The 17,565-nt window shown below is 33.5% G+C and overlaps 1 protein-coding gene across 8 annotated transcripts in view; it reads left to right on the top strand.

The window, feature by feature from the left end:
- Positions 1 to 17,565, top strand: part of STAG1 (STAG1 cohesin complex component) — a 453,259-nt gene that overhangs the window by 397,275 nt on the left and 38,419 nt on the right. For 7 of the 8 annotated variants that reach the window (XM_059162692.1, XM_059162694.1, XM_059162687.1 and 4 more), the window contains one exon: positions 5,524 to 5,604. The exons of the other annotated variant lie outside the window; for it this stretch is intronic. In XM_059162692.1, the coding sequence (XP_059018675.1) occupies positions 5,524 to 5,604 (81 nt within the window). The remainder of the gene's footprint in view (positions 1 to 5,523; positions 5,605 to 17,565) is intronic. 8 annotated transcript variants of the gene reach the window in all.

Raw genomic sequence — 17,565 nt, 5'->3', positions numbered from 1 at the left:
GATTTCCAAATAAATGGAATCATAAAGTATGTAAACCTTTAGGGCATTAAGTCTTTGGGTAAGCATAATGTCTTCACTGACTAATGCCTTTGAAATTAATCCAAGTTGTTTGAATCAATAGTTGGTGCATTTTTTAATTAATAGTTGGGTCAGTTCTCCTCTGTTGTGTGAATATACCAGTTTGTTTATTGACAGGCCTTTGGGTTGTTTCCATCTTTTGGCTCTCACAACTGAGGCTCTATGAACATATGTTTGAAAATAAGTATTCATTTTTCTGAAGTAAATGCTCAGGAGGACAGTCAAAGGTATTGGGGTATAAGTGTGTATTTAACTTTATTAGAAATTGCCAAACCACTGTTCAGAGTGTCTATCATTCTGCATTCCTCCCAGTTCCACATCCTCATCAACACTTGATGTTGTTAGTAGTTTTTACTTTAGCCAACTTAGTATGTATGCAGTTGTATCTCATTGCACTTTTAATGTACGTTTCCTTAATGCTAATGATATTGACCATCTTTTCTTTTGCTTATTTGTCAGCCTTACATTCTTTTTGGTAAGCCTTGCTGATTATGAATTTACATCTAAAGGCTTTTTTTTAAAGGGTATATTAATTGTCACTCATATTAACCTATTCTATATATGATAGACCAGTATTGGATATGAGAAACAGACAAGTTTAGTTCATTCTTTTGTCTTGTACTTATTCACTAAAAGATTTGATCCTCCATTTCTTTAAAGTCTCTTGCAAACAGAAAAGTGAAAGAGCCCCAATTTATCCCACAGCTATTATGTAGATTCTCGGTATTTTAAACATATCCTATATATGTAGATGTGTATCTATACATATATATTACATATGCATAATCATTTTTCCTTATTCTGTAGTCCTATTTTCCATGAAAATTCAGTTTTTCTAAACGTAAACATCCTAGGAGCTTATCCTTTGGACTTTTTTTTTTAATTAACATATAATGTGTTGTTTGTTTCAGGGGTACAGGTCTGTGAATCATCAGTCTTGCACAGCACTCACCATAGCACATACTGCCCCCAGTGCCCTTTGGACTTTATTTACATATAATACTGCAGTCCTGTTTTTGTAGTGTAGTGGTTATCACGTTCACCTCACATGTAATACTACAGTTCATCTTCAAGGTGTGTGATATCTTTAGCCTGATCTATCAATCCAAGATAAAGAGCTCTGTTTCTTTTAAATAGGTAAAAGTAATTATTAGGAGAAAGGACTAAGCATTTTTATATTGATTAAGGTAATGCTAACTGCTATAAGAGATTAATCTCAATATTTCAGTGACTTAACACAATAGAAATTTATTTCTCATGTCCATGCCTATAAAGTGCAGTTAAGGGAAGTGGGATATCACTGCACCACCGACTTATTTAAGGACCCAAGATCTCCTGGGTTATTGATATCCTGCAGGCAGGTAGGAGAATAGAAAATGGAAAAGGCACTCCTGCTTCTTAACTACTTTTGCTTGGAAATGTTCAGTACACATTACCGTGTCCTCCCAGGAACAGTGTTAGCTAAGGGAAACAGGAGGACAGAGGGGTAGGGTTGGAAGAAATTCTTTGTCATCAGCCCAGTACTTGCTGTAATTATTCAAAGATCCTCTCTAGGGTCAGGGTATTAATCAAGGAAAGGCAGAAGGACTGTGGTCCTCATTGGTTAAAACAGTTCTCTTTTGGCTTTTTCAGTTAGTTTGTCCTTGTTTTAACTGCCTATACTACAGAAAGATGAAATTGCTGGACTAGTTGGAATACCATTGCTTAGTATGGGGGATAAAATATCAGTATGACTGATGTGTAAAGCCTAGAAGAAGGAAGGGTTCTAAATTTTCTTTTGAAATGTGATCAGCTATATTGTTATATAATTATACCTGAAAGAAGGCAAAATGCTTCCTAGTCAATGAAAAGTGAGCTTTTTATTTTAAAATAATGCAGTGGATCCCTTAAAGTAAATGCATGATGAACACTAGTATATGAAACATTAAAATGGGGATACTGTGTTTGAAATATATATTGGAGTGATCAAGTGTCTCTCTCCCACATAACCACCTCTACAAACTTCTGCAAAACTTTGGAACAGTTTGAATAATTCCCTAGTATATAGGTCAGTAAAAATGTATAAGGAAAGGAAATTAAATTTGTGATGATTAGGAGAAATGGTAACTAAAATTAAGCAATTCTTCAACATCACTTTTTTCTATATCTTAATTTCTCATTGATAATGTTAATTTGTATATTACTTTTTTAGTAATTTCAGGTTGTTTCAAACTAAAGAGAATTTTTTTTCATATTCTCTTTTCCTTCCACAAATACCAGCTTATCAATGTGTACCTTATATTCTAAGTTAGAGGTTATCAAAATTTGTCTCATGACTAGTACATGTACTATACTGAGTGTCTTTTAAGTATAGTAAGGTGATTTCTTTAGCATTAAAGTTTATAACTTGACAGTGTTTCTGTAGTCTTCTTTCTGGCATTCTGACTTGAGTCAGTCATTTAACTACTATTATGTTTGATAAAACCCTGACATCATCTCACTGGTGTTGCATCAAAAGTAGCACTACTCATTCTTCTAATTCTGATGATTTATTTTTAGTGCGGAATAGGGGCATTGGAGATATATTTGCTTATGTGATGTGAAACCTAAAATTTTTGAGGTAAAATCAGCTAAAATTCTAACTACTTCCTTCAGTATTCTATTTACTGATTTCTCTTTTGATTTATTGTCTGTGTATATTTATTCTTAGAGTTTTTTATCGAGGGGGAAGATAATAATGGAATATATTGTTAGATATGCTTTATTACAATAAAGACATGTATTGAAACAAAAATGTAGTAAAGGCCTTATCCAAAATGAAATCCTCCTGTAGTTATGATTCTTAATCAATTTTATTTTCCTGAACTCTGTTATTTTATTTGTCTCTGAAAAATAGGGACAAATTTTCACAAAACAAGAATTTAGTGCCAATAAAAAATGAAAACCTGCCCGTCTCCATTAGTAAGAGAGAAATATAAGTTAATGTAAGTTAATACTACATTAAAATAGTGCTCTTGGGGATGCCTGAGTGGCTCAGATGGTTAATAATCTGCTTTCGGCTTAAGTCATGATGTCTGGATCCTGGGCTTGAGCACCACATTACGCTCCTGCCTCATCAGGCAGTTTGCTTCTTCCTCTCCCTCTTCCCCCTGCTCGTGCTTTCTCTCTCTCTTTCTGTCTCTTGTCTCTCAGGTGAATAAGTAAAATCTTTAATAAATAAATAAGTAAATAAATCCATAAAGTTAAACATATACGTACTGTGTAATCCAGCAATTCTGTTCCTAGAGCAGTGACCCTCAGAGTATAGTTTGGAGAGCCCTGGTGTTTTCCAGGGCACATCTATAAAGTCAGACTATTTTCATAAGAAGAGGAAGATGTTACTTGCTTTTTTCATTCTCATTCTCTCACAAATGTACATTGTATTATTGGTGTAGTGTTAAAGAATATCCACATTTACCTGCAAAGACTTAAAATATACCTTCCTTTTCCAGCTAATCAGTGACACTGGATTTCTTCATATACTTCAATCAAAACAGCATATTTTAATAAAATGCAGAGGCACATTTGAAACCTGTTTTTTATTAAGTCAGACAGTAAAGAGATTTATAAACATGTAAAACTATCATTCTTCCCATTAAATGTTTTCCATTTGAGAAGATTTAGTTCTTTTTCAAAAATATAAATTCTTTATTATACAATTATTTTAATTTTTAAATGAATTAATACATAGTTGAAATATTTATTTTAATTTCTAATATAAATCTGTTAAATAAACAATTTGGGTTTTTTGAGAGTAATTTTTTAGTAATTTTTAAGAGAGAGGTCCTGAAAACAAAACTTCAAGAACCTCTGAGCTAGACAAATGCATGCATGGACACCAGGAGACATATATAAGAAAGTTTGTGGCAGCATTTTTCATAACAGCCTAAAACCAGAAACATTATAAAAGCTAATCAACAACAGAATGAATAAAGAGGATATTCTAAATATAGTTCAAGACTGAAAAATAATGAACTACAGCTACATGCCATAGTATATATAAATCTTAACTATAAATGTTTAAAGAAGTCATATTCAAAGTAATTCATATTGCATGATCCATTTATGTAATGTTCGCAACCAGGTGTAATAAATTCAGTATTTAGAAATGTATACTTAGGTAGTTAAAATATAGTGACTGACTGATAAGTTAAAATTACTGTTACCATTAAAGGGAAAAAAAGACACTTTATTGGTAGAAGTGCTAGCAATGTTCTCTTTCTTGATTTGGATGTGGTGGTTACAAAGGTATTTTTCTTTATATTAATTTATCAAATGTCTTATGCACATTTCTGTATAAATGTTCCATTCATAGTAAAAATGCTTTAAAATAATAATCATTTAATTATAAAATCTGGATAAAAATGATTTCTTCAATCTCCCTTTATTTTTTTTAAATTAAATTTATTTATTTTCTGCATAACAGTATTCATTATTTTTTCACCACACCCAGTGCTCCATGCAATCCATGCCCTGTATAATACCCGCCACCCGGTACCCCAACCTCCCACTCCCCCGCCACTTCAAACCCCTCAGATTGTTTTTCAGAGTCCATAGTCTCTCATGATTCACCTCCCCTTCCAATTTCCCTCAACTCCCTTCTCCTCTCTAACTCCCCATGTCCTCCATGCTATTTGTTATGCTCCACAAATAAGTGAAACCATATGATAATTGACTCTCTCTGCTTGACTTATTTCACTCAGCATAATCTCTTCCAGTCCCGTCCATGTTGCTACAAAAGTTGGGTATTCATCCTTTCTGATGGAGGCATAATACTCCATAATGTATATGGACCACATCTTCCTTATCCAGTCGTCCATTGAAGGGCATCTTGGTTCATTCCACAGTTTGGCGACCATGACCATTGCTGCTATAAACATTGGGGTACAGATGGCCCTTCTTTTCACTACATCTGTATCTTTGGGGTAGATACCCAGAAGTGCAATTGCAGGGTCATAGGGAAGTTCTATTCTTAATTTCTTGAGGAAACCTCTCCAAAGAGGTTGCACCAACCTGCATTCCCACCAACAGTGGAAGAGGGTTCCCCTTTCTCCACATCCCCTCCAGCACATGTTGGTTCCTGTCTTGTTAATTTCGGCCATTCTAATTGGTGTAAGGTGATATCTCAATGTGGTTTTAATTTCCCTTTAAAAATATAAGCAAAATATTTTAACATTTTTATGCAGAGATTTAAAGCACAGTGTTATTTGGGTCCATATTTATCAATATACATTAGAATTAAGATTCTCTAGACTGATAGGTTGGTTTATCTTTTTTTAAACCAAGTATTACTTTACACATTCTTATTCTACAAAAATTTGGACTTGAAACCATATTATAAGAAAAAACTATGATAAACATTGTTCTCTTAATACTATGCAAACATAAATTATGTCTCATTTGTTTGAATTTTTTTATTTGATACAGATAGTCGTACAGGCACTGCAGTGTTCCCATTACTCGATTCTTTGGCAGTTGGTGAAAATTACTGATGGTTCTCCTTCCAAAGTAAGTAAGAGTTTCTGAAGGCAGAAGAGTTATGACTAAAATAAATAATCTTGCTTAAATCAGTATTTAACAATTTATTGTTACCAGTTATTTTAATAAATGATAATTTAATGAACTATATAGTAATTATTGTTATCAACTCTTGCTTTATCCTATGAATAATATATTTTACCTCTCTGAAAAATAACCAGTTCTTCAAGCAATAGATATAGAGTTGTATAGAGAAAAAGTTAAAAGTCTTAAAGAAATAACTGTAGTAGAAGTCACACGATCTCTAGCAGGTGACATGCTAGTAAAAAGAGAATAACATTGAAGGTAATGCTGTGTAGCTCTTGGGGAATTATGAGGCCTTGGGGCCCAAACTGAATAACACTCTCGTTAAAAACAAATTGTTAGATAATTTTTTAAAATTTTAATCTATCCATGACCATTCGAAACAAAAAGGAAAATACAAATCAAAGATTAAATGAAACTAGGATCCAAGAGAGTGAAGCGGAGCCCAAAGCCTACTATCCTTGAGGATATCTTCCAAGGCCTTTCAGGGGTGGAATATCTTGTAGGTAGCATATCTCTAAGTTGGGATACTAAAAATCTACTTCCAGCACAAGGATAAATTAGAAATAAACCTACAACAGCTCCATTTATGGAGGAATATAAGGGAAATAGCCTGTCTTAAAATTTGTCTTTGAATAAAGGAGAGAAAATCTTTCGTATAAGTTTATAACCATGAGCAGGCTTTCATGTAGGTTTCCACTCTAAATTCATACTACTTCAGTGGTCCATTAAAAAATTTAAAAAGCAAGTAGATTTTGATTTAAAATACTCTGTATTGATGGTATCTCACAATGTTTATGTATCCTCATCTTAACAAAACAGAGGCTGTTTAACCAGTAAAGGTTAATACAGTATAGAACCAAGAGCATGATATGGAGCATTCTTTCTTTTTTTTTTTTTTTTTTTTTTTTTAAAGATTTTATTTATTTATATTTGACAGAGAGAATTCACAAGTAGATGGAGAGGCAGGCAGAGAGAGAGAGAGGGAAGCAGGCTCCCTGCTGAGCAGAGAGCCCGATGCGGGACTCGATCCCAGCACCCTGAGATCATGACCTGAGCTGAAGGCAGCGGCTTAACCCACTGAGCCACCCAGGCGCCCTGGAGCATTCTTTCTTTGCTGATTAATAATTTGAGGATTTCTCTGCCTTTAGAAAGTATTTGCGGTTTTTATTTTCAGTTAGAGCAACAGTAATGTATTGGTTAGCCTCCTGGTTTTTATATTCTATTGACAGTTTTAGTCTTGAAACGCAAAAACCAAAGTTCACCTTTTATTAGTAACTCAAGTCACTTTAAAGTTTATTACAGTTTTGCGTTTTTGAAATGTTCCTTAATATGGTAAAATTAAAGGATATTGAATATATAGAAGTTGAAGTTTGATAGCAAGAGTTTATATATTACACATAATTACTTTTATTTTGATTTTTTCATTTGGTTGATTTTGCTATTCGTTTTTTTTTTCCTGAGATCATTTAGATTATCTGAGCTGTTTGTTTTTTGGCTGAATATTGATTCTTGCATTTATTAAATTTGGAATATATACATGCCCCCAAATTAGCATAATTAATGGTTAATTCCTCTATTAAATTTAATTTTAATTTTGTTCTTTGCCATTATATTCCTAATTGTAGTCAGAATCTCTATTCTTGAATCCACTTCTTTGAATATTTTCTATATTTTTAGCCCTCTTATAGTAGAATTATTTTGAAATTTCTTAGCTTTCTGTTTAATTTTGGTCTGACTCATTCTTCTAATAAAAGATCCCTTCATTTTTTTATCATTTCTCATAATACATATTTCATAGTTGTCCTTGCCACACTGGCAGTGCAGTGCAGCTTTTGTGGTTAACACTGATTTTCTTTATGCCAGAAAATGCAGCATCTTTTAAGTGCCCTCTTATTCAGTTGTTTGTATAAAGTTTTGTGTGCATTTATATCATACGTGAAATTCTTACTAAAGTGTCTCTCAAATTATTACTTCTCATTTTGAAGTTGTTGGTAATTTTTTTTAACCAAAGTATGTTCAGTAATATCATGTGCTAGTTATATCTGTCATTGAAAAGTGGTTCTCTAAGTGATAATCTTGAAAAGCATGAATCTGTAAGACTCCAGCAAACTTTAAAAAAATTAATCTCTCATTGCTAAGGTTTCTCCTTTTAAAACATTTATTTTAATGACTCTCTGTATAATAATTACTAGATCAGTAATTGCCAAACTTTCTGATCCCTTACGTGATACAGGATATCTTTGAAGATTTAAGACCTATATACATAAGCTTTGTATGCATTTAATCTGTATTATTGCTATCCCCCCTGATATGATATAAACTTCCTAACTGTAGTTCCAGCCACATCATTAGCTTTTTGTATAAATAACCTTAAGGCAATTCACTTGAATAATTTTAAAGCAGATAAGGTATGTCAAACCATTTTATCTATTGTGAAATATATTCCAGATATTAATAACAATTAAAATACCCACTTACTTATTTCTAAAATTGAAAGTTGTATTGGACCAATCATTTCTTCCTCTAAAATTCTTCAATCTGCTAAGGTTAATAACTGCTATAACTGCATGTATGTGGATAGATACATGAGAATCTTAACAGTAGGTTAACTCTGGGAAAGAAATTCTTCGGGAACAAACATAAGAAGGAGAGAAATTCATTTTTGCTTTATACCTTTTGATTCTGTCTGAGGGGGTGTTTTTGTTGATGATGATATCTAACAGTGATAATAATTTCATCACAAAAAGTTCAAAAATAACTTGATTCTCCCATCCTGCTCTTAGGTTTTGACTTACCACATATAACTCAGAGTTGTTGAGCTTGAATGAACATTAGAAAAAAGCCTAGTGTGTCCTGTATCTTATTTGCTGTAGCAGTATTATTCTGTTGTTTATAAATGTGATATTGAAGCTATAAGGAAATTTGGGAGTGATTTGATGAGACCTGTTTGTTTTAGATAAGGCCTAGAAGGGGACATTGTTGTTAATATTACCTTGTTAATATTTTACATTTTGTAAATCACTTTAATTAAATGCTTTAACTTAATTAAAGCTTCCTCATAATTCTATAAAGTGGGTGTTATGATAATCCCATTGTACAGAAAAGGAATCTGATACTTAGAAACATTGGAATATGATTAAGATCTGAAACTTAAGAACGCTAGTCTTTTGAATCTCAATTTAGTTTTTCTGTTAACACTTTTTGAATTCTTCCATTGTTAAGCTTTTAATACAGCTAGTTCTAGAGAGTTTTTAACACAGCTAGTTCTAGAGAGTTTTGTTGTTGTTTTTAAACAAAATTCCTAAAGGCACATTGGTTGACTCCTTGCTGAATACAAGCTAACAATGTCTGTTAATCAGTTGTATACTGACAAATTATGTAAGTTATATCACAAGCCAGGTTTTTTTCATCATTCGGTATCCCCAATGGGATACATTTAGTGAGAAGTTACTGTGATTTCTTAAATACCAGTTTGTAATGCCAGTGAGTTACAGTTGAAGTATATAGAGTACTTTGGTAATACACTCTATCCTTTTTTTCCTTTTATTTTATGAAAATTAAATTTAATATAGTAGCCTCCTGGGGTCTATATATTTAACATGAGTAATGTTCAGCATTTAGAGACAACTTGAAAGTGTTCTTACATGAATTATTTTTTATTTTTGTTGAGCAATTAATATGTTAATGTGAAATGAACCATTTTGCTAGTGAGGAATTAGACAGCTAACCACTGTTTTTCTCTACTCACTATTATATTTATAGAAATTCATTTAAATCTGTGAGGAGGTCACTTAAATTTTTAATTAATAAATTATACTTATTAGTTTTGGGTGTAAAATATAAATAGATTGGTTTTCATAAATTCAGGCTCTCTTACTTGAGGACTTATTCATTATAAAAAATATATAAATAAAATTTCTGAATCTTACCACCTGTGGATTAACCACTGTTAACATTCTGGTGTATTTTCTTGCAGTATTTTTTCTAACGCACTTCAGTCTCATCACAATATATTTACAGTTTACAAAATTTTGTGTCTCATCTTCAATCAACATGTCCCTCAGTTACTAAGACCTGTTTGTAGATAGTATTTTTAATGTATGCATGATAGTCCATTGTATAAATATACCATAATTTCTTTTACCACTCTTATCTCTTGGATATTTAGGCTGTTTAAACATGTTAATAAATAAAATTAATGCCATGATGGGCATTTGGGTGCAAAAACTTGTTCTGTGTTACATTGTTTCATCTCATGTTATATTCTTAGCAATGGAACTGCTGGGTCAAAGATGGTACATATTTTTGAGGCTTGATATATATTGCCAAATTGCTTTTAGAGAGTACTTTCTAAAATTTATTTTTCTTCTCTGTTGTCATGAACACTGTCATTCAGAAAGTTATGAAAGGTAGTTATATTTGGTTTAAATTCAAGTTATAATTTAACACAACAATGAAAACTTTCATAAAATGAAATATATGAAAAGACTATATCAAGAACAGGATTAGATCTTTATTTGAATTGGAAGTGCATTGGGTTTTACCAATGGGTATTTCCTCTGTTCCCCCTAATTTCCAGAGTTGAAGCTCTTTGGCAGTCACACAGGTCATGCTCAGTATACTTTGCTACGGTGCCCCCTAGTGCTGGTCCTGTAGAAGCAGCCTTCAGTTTCTCTTCTCTAACAGAAAACATCCTCTTCCTTCAGCTCCTTCTGGACATATACAAAGACATTTAAAGAGCCAGGTAAATAAGAGTTAGGGCTAATATAATGCCCCTATTGCCGTTTTTGGCCTTGGGAGCTAGAATTTATCCTCAATATTTTTTTTCCTCCTGGGAGGAGCTGTCCTACTCTCTATAATCTTAAATTTGTAGCTCTCTGCCTTACCCTGCATGTTCCTACTATAGATAGCAATAGGGAGGACCTGGGGCAAACATCTCTGCCTTCTGGACCCTGGCCCTATTCCTAGTCTTCTAAGTTAAAATCAAAATCCCTTGGGTGCAGGGCGCCTGGGTGGCTCAGTGGGTTAAGCCGCTGCCTTCGGCTCAGGTCATGATCTCAGAGTCCTGGGATCAAGTCCCGCATCGGGCTCTCTGCTCAGCAGGGAGCCTGCTTCCTCCTCTCTCTCTCTCTGCCTGCCTCTCTGCCTACTTGTGATCTGTCTCTGTCAAATAAGTAAATAAAATCTTTAAAAAAAAAAAAAATCCCTTGGGTGCAATTCATACAAGTACCTCATACAAATACCTCAATTATTATTGAGGTATTTAGCTGCAAAATTTATTCCTCCATTACCGTCTTAACTAAAGGGTCTCCTCTGAAAATTCCAACTTGTTTACTTACAAAAAGACTGAGGAAAGGAAGAGTTACAGTGAAGATGGGACTGATGGTGGCCAAGCCCAGTGAAGAGATATGCATAACCTTACTATTCTTCATAAAAATGTACATTTTTAGAAGTGTACTAGAAATAGACTCAAATGTGTAAAAGTCTACAGGCTGCTTTCTACACCTGTTTCTTTTCCCTCCCCAGTCCTTTAGAATAACAATGAATAAGAGAGATAGCTCACTTGGGACCTTGCCCCAAATTACTATAGTAACAAAATACAGATAGTACCTCTCCATCTGCAGATTTAACTGCTTTGTAGGGGAAGGGAGTAGTGCCAAGAGCAGGAAATAATAGCTGTCCTCTAGGAACACAATTTTAGTAGTGTATAACGATTTTACTTTATCTTTTCTTCTTGAATGTTTCCCCCTACCTTTTATTTCCTGAGAATTCTATCCTGAGTAACTATGTAGTCAAATTAAAGCCTTTCCTTTTGATTGTTCATGACTTCAGAGTCATTCTTTGATAGTTGTGTTTCTATTAATACTATGTCCTATCTCAAGTGCCTGATTGGTTGGTCTAGGAAAGTTAGGGGAGACAGAGCCAGGTCTTGTTTAAATCCATTTCTTGTTCAGGCCTCAGAATGTTCCTTTAAAAAAAAAAAAAAAAACCTGCAATACTGAAGTAGGTAGCTGTTTATACCAAATTCTAAGCTTCTCCAAAATTTTATCTAATTCTAACATTCTAAAAACCTCTGAAAACCAAAAGTTAAATATGTTCAATTTAGAAAAGAACTTCGAAGTCATGAGTCATTAAGAATTGCATGTTGTGGGGCGCCTGGGTGGCTCAGTGGGTTAAGCCTCTGCCTTCAACTCAGGTCTTGATCCTGGCATCAAGCCCCACATCAGGCACTCACATCGGTCTCTCTGCTCAGCAGGGAGCCTATTTCCCCCTCTTGCTCTGCCTACTTGTGATCTCTCTCTCTCTCTGTGTCAAATAAATAAATAAAATCTTTAAAAAAAAAAGAATTGCATGTTGTTTGCAACTCTATTCCTAGGATTCTAATTTTTTAAATTGCTCTCTGGTTGGGAACGACAGAATATGTCTTCTTCAGCTTTACTAGCCTATTCGGATGTTGTTTTTACTTACCCAGGGATAGTGGTCTTTAAAGGACTCACTGAAACTCCTTAACATATTTAATACTTTATGATATAAAAAATAAGCCAGGACTGAGAAAATCTATTCTAAGGAACAATTATTATAATTTAAGAGTGTGTTTAAACTGAGCTTATCAGAGGTCTAAAGCAACAGTAAGAGTATTTAAACAAACATAACACTTCCCACTTTCTAGTACAGAAATTGGAGACTTGCCTCACCATAATTAATGATAAAAGCTTACTTTCTTGTACATTTATTTAAATAGGAAATGGGTGGTCCATATTGTACTTAATATTCTCTGATATCATAATGCTTTTTTCCTTCCTAAAGTGGGTTTTTTGTTTAAAAAATGTTTTCCAGCAGCTGTTCTAAAAATCACTAGGTGTTTGTTAAATGAAATCTTCTTACAGACCCAATTTATAAATATAAGAAGCTCCTTGCTAATAAATAGAGTGTATTTCCAACATTTTTTGTGTTGGAGCATGATCTTTGGAGTTAAATCTAAGTTCAGATTTTGTTGCCGTTTTTTACCATGAATGGCAAAGATAAGCAAGTTACTACTTCTTTGGAAGAACTTCAGTTTCCTAATGTATATGTGGTATTTACTGTTAGATAAGGTTTTGAAGAAGATTGAATTGAAGGAAATGTTTTAGCAGGCCATTAAACTGCATTAAACAGTCCTAGTCTGTGCTTTCCTAATCTTCCCTTTCCAAACCAAGAATTTGATACTAAATGAATTGTTATCTAAGGCTGTGGCAGTATGTAAACATGCTCAGTAGCTAGTGTAGGTTTGAGAAAGAGCCTGGTAGATTTTTGTTCTCCATCTGTATCTTGGAATAGTTCGGGAATTCAGGTCTCTCAGTTTGGTCTAACACGCATTACTTTTCCCCTGCCCCTCTGACGACTCCTCTAGCTTCCTTCGTCTTTGTACACTGTAGGAAATAAGTCAGATGCTTTGGAACTATAGTGGGCAGCTTAAGGGTTCCTGGATCATAGGTAGATTTAGTCTGAGGCAAAGGCATGAGTCAGCAGGTGGGGATTCAAACTCAAAGCAACAACACTGAAAACTAGGTATTACATTTGGGGTTTAAATATTCAGTACTTATTTTAATGTGTATTCACAAAAGTGGCACACCCTCTCCCCACCCCCAAAAGAGAAGCTAGTAACAGCAATTCATACAAGAAAGCAGTATTAAAGGTACTACATAGGGTTTACCCCATCACAGTGGTGAGGCTTTTTACTACGTCTTTTGCTCACTGATGTGTCCCAAGTAAATGAATTTAGTTCCATTTGTTTTTATCATATTTAATGTGGACAGTGACTTATTTGGGCTGAAAAATAATGTAATGAGCCCCATTACATGTTAGTAACAGTGCTGAAAACAGGTAAAATAACACAGCTTATGCTCCAAAGAGCTGTAGAGCCCAGTATAGCCCATGAGCCAAATTTGGCCTGACCTTTGTTTTTATAATAAAGTATTAATGAAACAGCCATGTTCATTCATTTATGTACTATCTAGGACTCTTTTATACAGTGACAAAGTAGTTGGGACAGAGATTGTATGGCCCATGAACCCTAAAATATTACTGTCTGACTTTTGACACAAAAAGTTTGCTAATCCCTGGCCTTACAAGGTAGCCGCCTGCTCTTGTTACCAGACTTTGTCAGTAATTCTATTTCTTTATTCTGGGTAACTAGTTTTGTGCCCTTTCTTTATCATGAAAATTGATTACTAATTCAACACAGGCTTTATTTTCATATTCTGACACCTTTGACCTAGTCTTGGTCCTTATTTTACAACTTTTCTGTTCTTTTCCTCCCCATTCTTAAAATGTGTATTTGTCAGATAATGTTGAACTAATAATTTTTCTATGGCTTCAATCTCCGGCTGTGATTATCTTAATGGTATTTCATAGTTGTAGATAAAAGGACAGCTAAATTTTGGTCTTTCTCTAGACACATAATACTGTGATACATAATAAAAATGTACAAAGATGAAGTTAAAGGAGAAGTCAGCGGTACAGGGGGAAAATAGTGACTGTTATGACTAACTTGACGTACCTCATCACTCCAAAATACAGATAGAGCACAAAATCTGCCATGCTGTATCTCAGACCTACATTAGATACATATTTGTGTGTGTGTGTATAGGAACTAAACTCTGACCTTTCTTCATTGATTATAGTCATATGGAGATTCTTGGTTCTTAAGGGGCAGTTTACAATTAAGATCTGTTTTTCTTCTCAAGTTGTTAGAGTAAGTCAGCTTTGAGCCTTTGTGCCTTTTGAGAAAACTTCTATGTGGCTTATATGATAAATTCACAATCTTTATGCCAGCCTTATTCAGGGTTTTTCATTGTGAGATTTTGCCATCCAGTTGTAAAACATCTTAATTCCTTGAAATTCTTGGTTTCAGTAGATCTACCAGAAAGAAAAACAAAAAGAGAAAAACCAAAAAACTTTGGCCAATCTAGTGAAACAACTTCCAAAATGGATACAAAAGAATCTAGCCCCAAGATATTATAACTTAAATCTTGGGAAAATCTTAACCACCTGACCCATTGAAATTCCTTTCCACAGCTACCTGGGAAAAGTGTTCATGATGCCAAGCTGCTTTCTGAAAAGAAGAGAAAACACTGGTTTCGTTTAGGAAAAAGCATTTGAAAAGAAGTACCATATAGTTAGTTCATATATAGCTTGTACTTGCCTAAGAGAGAACAGTAAATTACTCTTTTTTTTCAGTCTGTGTCTTTAGTTCTCACCTCTACAATTTAGGTACTCTGGCTAGAAAGGGGATTTGTAAGTAAAATAAGTATTTAGAGTTGTAGAGGTTCTCCCAAAACATTCTAATTTCTTAAAATTGCACTCTGGATAATCAGCATACTTGTTCTTGGCTTGTGTCCAGTGGATTAACTAGCTTTTGTGTGTGTGTGTGTATATATATATATATATATACACAAAATTTTATATATTATTTATATCATTATATAACATACTTTAATATTATATTTTATATAATATAATAATCTATATTTAATAATATTATATTTTATATTATTTTTATATATTTGAGTAATTTGAGTTTCAAATTTCTTATCTCCATAATGTCTGTTTCCTCAGCATATTAATTTTCTCACTTTGTAGAAAAGAGTCATTATAGCAAAATGGTTAAGAGCACAGACTAGAGGCAAACTGCTTTGGTCTTTGGGGCTGCATTTAACATCTCTGTGCCTATTTCTTTGTATGTAAAAATGGAAGAGTGATAATATCAGTACCCATCACGGTTATGAGGATTAGTTAATTCACAAAAAACTTAGAGTAGTGCTTGATACACAGTAAGTGCCAGCAAATGTTAACTTTATTTTAATTGAATTCTAGCCCAGAAAAAAGCTACATATAAAAATGTTCCTTTTTATTCAATGCACGTTAAGCATATTTAATTTTTTTCATAATTACTACAGCTATTACAGCAGGAGAGGTTTTCATTCCAGAATATACAGAATGTAACAAGTTTTCTCAGATTTTAAAATAGCGAATGGTTTATATTTTAAAGGAGTTCAGGTAAATGTACCAACTTTTAGTGGTTTAAACTAAGCTCTTGTTATTGGCCCTGTTTAAAATGTTTTTATATTTCTTTTTCTTTTTATCATTTTGAGTATCATCTGTTAACTGTTTTTCAAAGGACATTAAGAATAAAGCCCACTCAATGAAACTTACCTTAATACTGGAGTTTTAAACTTGCAAACCCCGAACCTCTTTTAAAATTTTTATTTAACATCCGGGAAATTTCTGAAGGTATTTACTACCCTGAATCCCAATAATGGCTGCCTCCCTTAACTTGATCACAGTCACAGTCTTGGGAATCATGATTCCAGCTATTTAAATCAAATGAAATATAGTAAGATGCCCACAAAATGAAGTGGGAAATTGTAGAGTGAATAAAAGTACTGTATTCTGAAATCCACAAGAACCTAAATTCTGTTCCCGGCTGTTTAAAGGGATTTATCATGTAAGATTAGTTAAAATATATAGTATCTCTGTCCACTTACCTAAATCTTTTGGTATTTATATTTCTTTTAATGGAATCTAATTGACTACAATAAAACTAACTTTCTTGAACACTCAAATAATATTTAAGTTGCATCCAAATCTAATCCAAACTTTACTGCTAAAGGCCTTTAGCTTCTATTTTCTTGATTACTTCCCGTTTCCAGTTTCTTCTTAAAATAGTTCTGATTAGTCATCAGTTGGTTGCTTACTTAGTTGCAATGTTCAGTTTACAGCTCTTCAAATGAATTGGCAAGTTGTCATTTTTTATCTGCTTTATGATTGACCCTTAAAGGAATACTTTGCCTCAACTCCAAAGATAGCTGGTTCCCTAGACTGCTTCTTTGCACACTGACTGAGAAATTTAAGGACATAAAGGATCATTAATACCTCCTAGCATCATTTTTTTAAAACTCCGTTCATAGTTTGATAAAATGAATACATGACACATTTGACCCTAGAATTGTAGTATCATTTGTATTATTTGTACTGGCATTTCATTCAGTAAATATTAATTAAACACCTGCCATGTGCCAAACACTATTCTAGGTACTAGCAAGGGAACAGTGAACATTCATCTTTTAAATACTTAGAAGGTTTACCAGTTAGCACCAATCTGTTCTCATCTGAGTGTCTAGGAGTTAATTCAAGAGAATCACAGAATGCCATAGAACCTCATAGTTCAGATTCAGTTACAGATTTTTAAACACTGTAATCCTGAGACATAAAATTAATTTTCTAAGGTCACACTGCTGGTCAGTAGCCTGGCTTGCTCTTTGTTTTTTGTTCAATTATTCATTCATCAAAATTCTCAAAAATTTTCTGTTAAAAAGATCAGTAGGGGTGCCCAGGTAGACTCAGTCAGTTAAGCATCTGCCATCATGATTCTGGGGTCCTGGGATCAGGGGGCATCAGCCTCAGTTAAATAAAATCTTAAGAAAAAAAAATCAAAAAGAGACCCCCACCCCCACCCCCACCCCCAAAAAATCCTCCATCAATCTCAAAAGACTCTCTAGCAGTCATCCTATTTTTTTGACTCTTGGTAAACTTTTTTGAGAGTTGCCTTCTTCTTTTTCTTCCTTTGAACCCACTGCCGTCTGATTGAGCCCTTTAATTCCACTAAAAGTGTTCTCTCCATGGTCACTCACAACCTTACCATTGCTTTAAATGGGATAGTTTTTTTTGTTTGTTTGTTTGTTTTTAATTTTTTTCCTAATTTTTTTTTCGCTTGTGTTTTCTCTTGTGACATTTGTGAATTGTTCAATTACTACATCCATTTTTTAAGTTTTTTTCCTTAACATTTTTTAATGTTTTCTTTCCAGAAGATGCCGTATTCTTCTGGTTTTTACTCCTACTCAGACCATTTCTTAGACTTCTTCA

The sequence above is a fragment of the Mustela lutreola genome, chromosome 2, assembly GCF_030435805.1.
Source record: "Mustela lutreola isolate mMusLut2 chromosome 2, mMusLut2.pri, whole genome shotgun sequence".
In the NCBI taxonomy this organism is placed as follows: domain Eukaryota; kingdom Metazoa; phylum Chordata; class Mammalia; order Carnivora; family Mustelidae; genus Mustela; species Mustela lutreola.
This window is presented reverse-complemented; position numbering and strand designations above follow the sequence as displayed.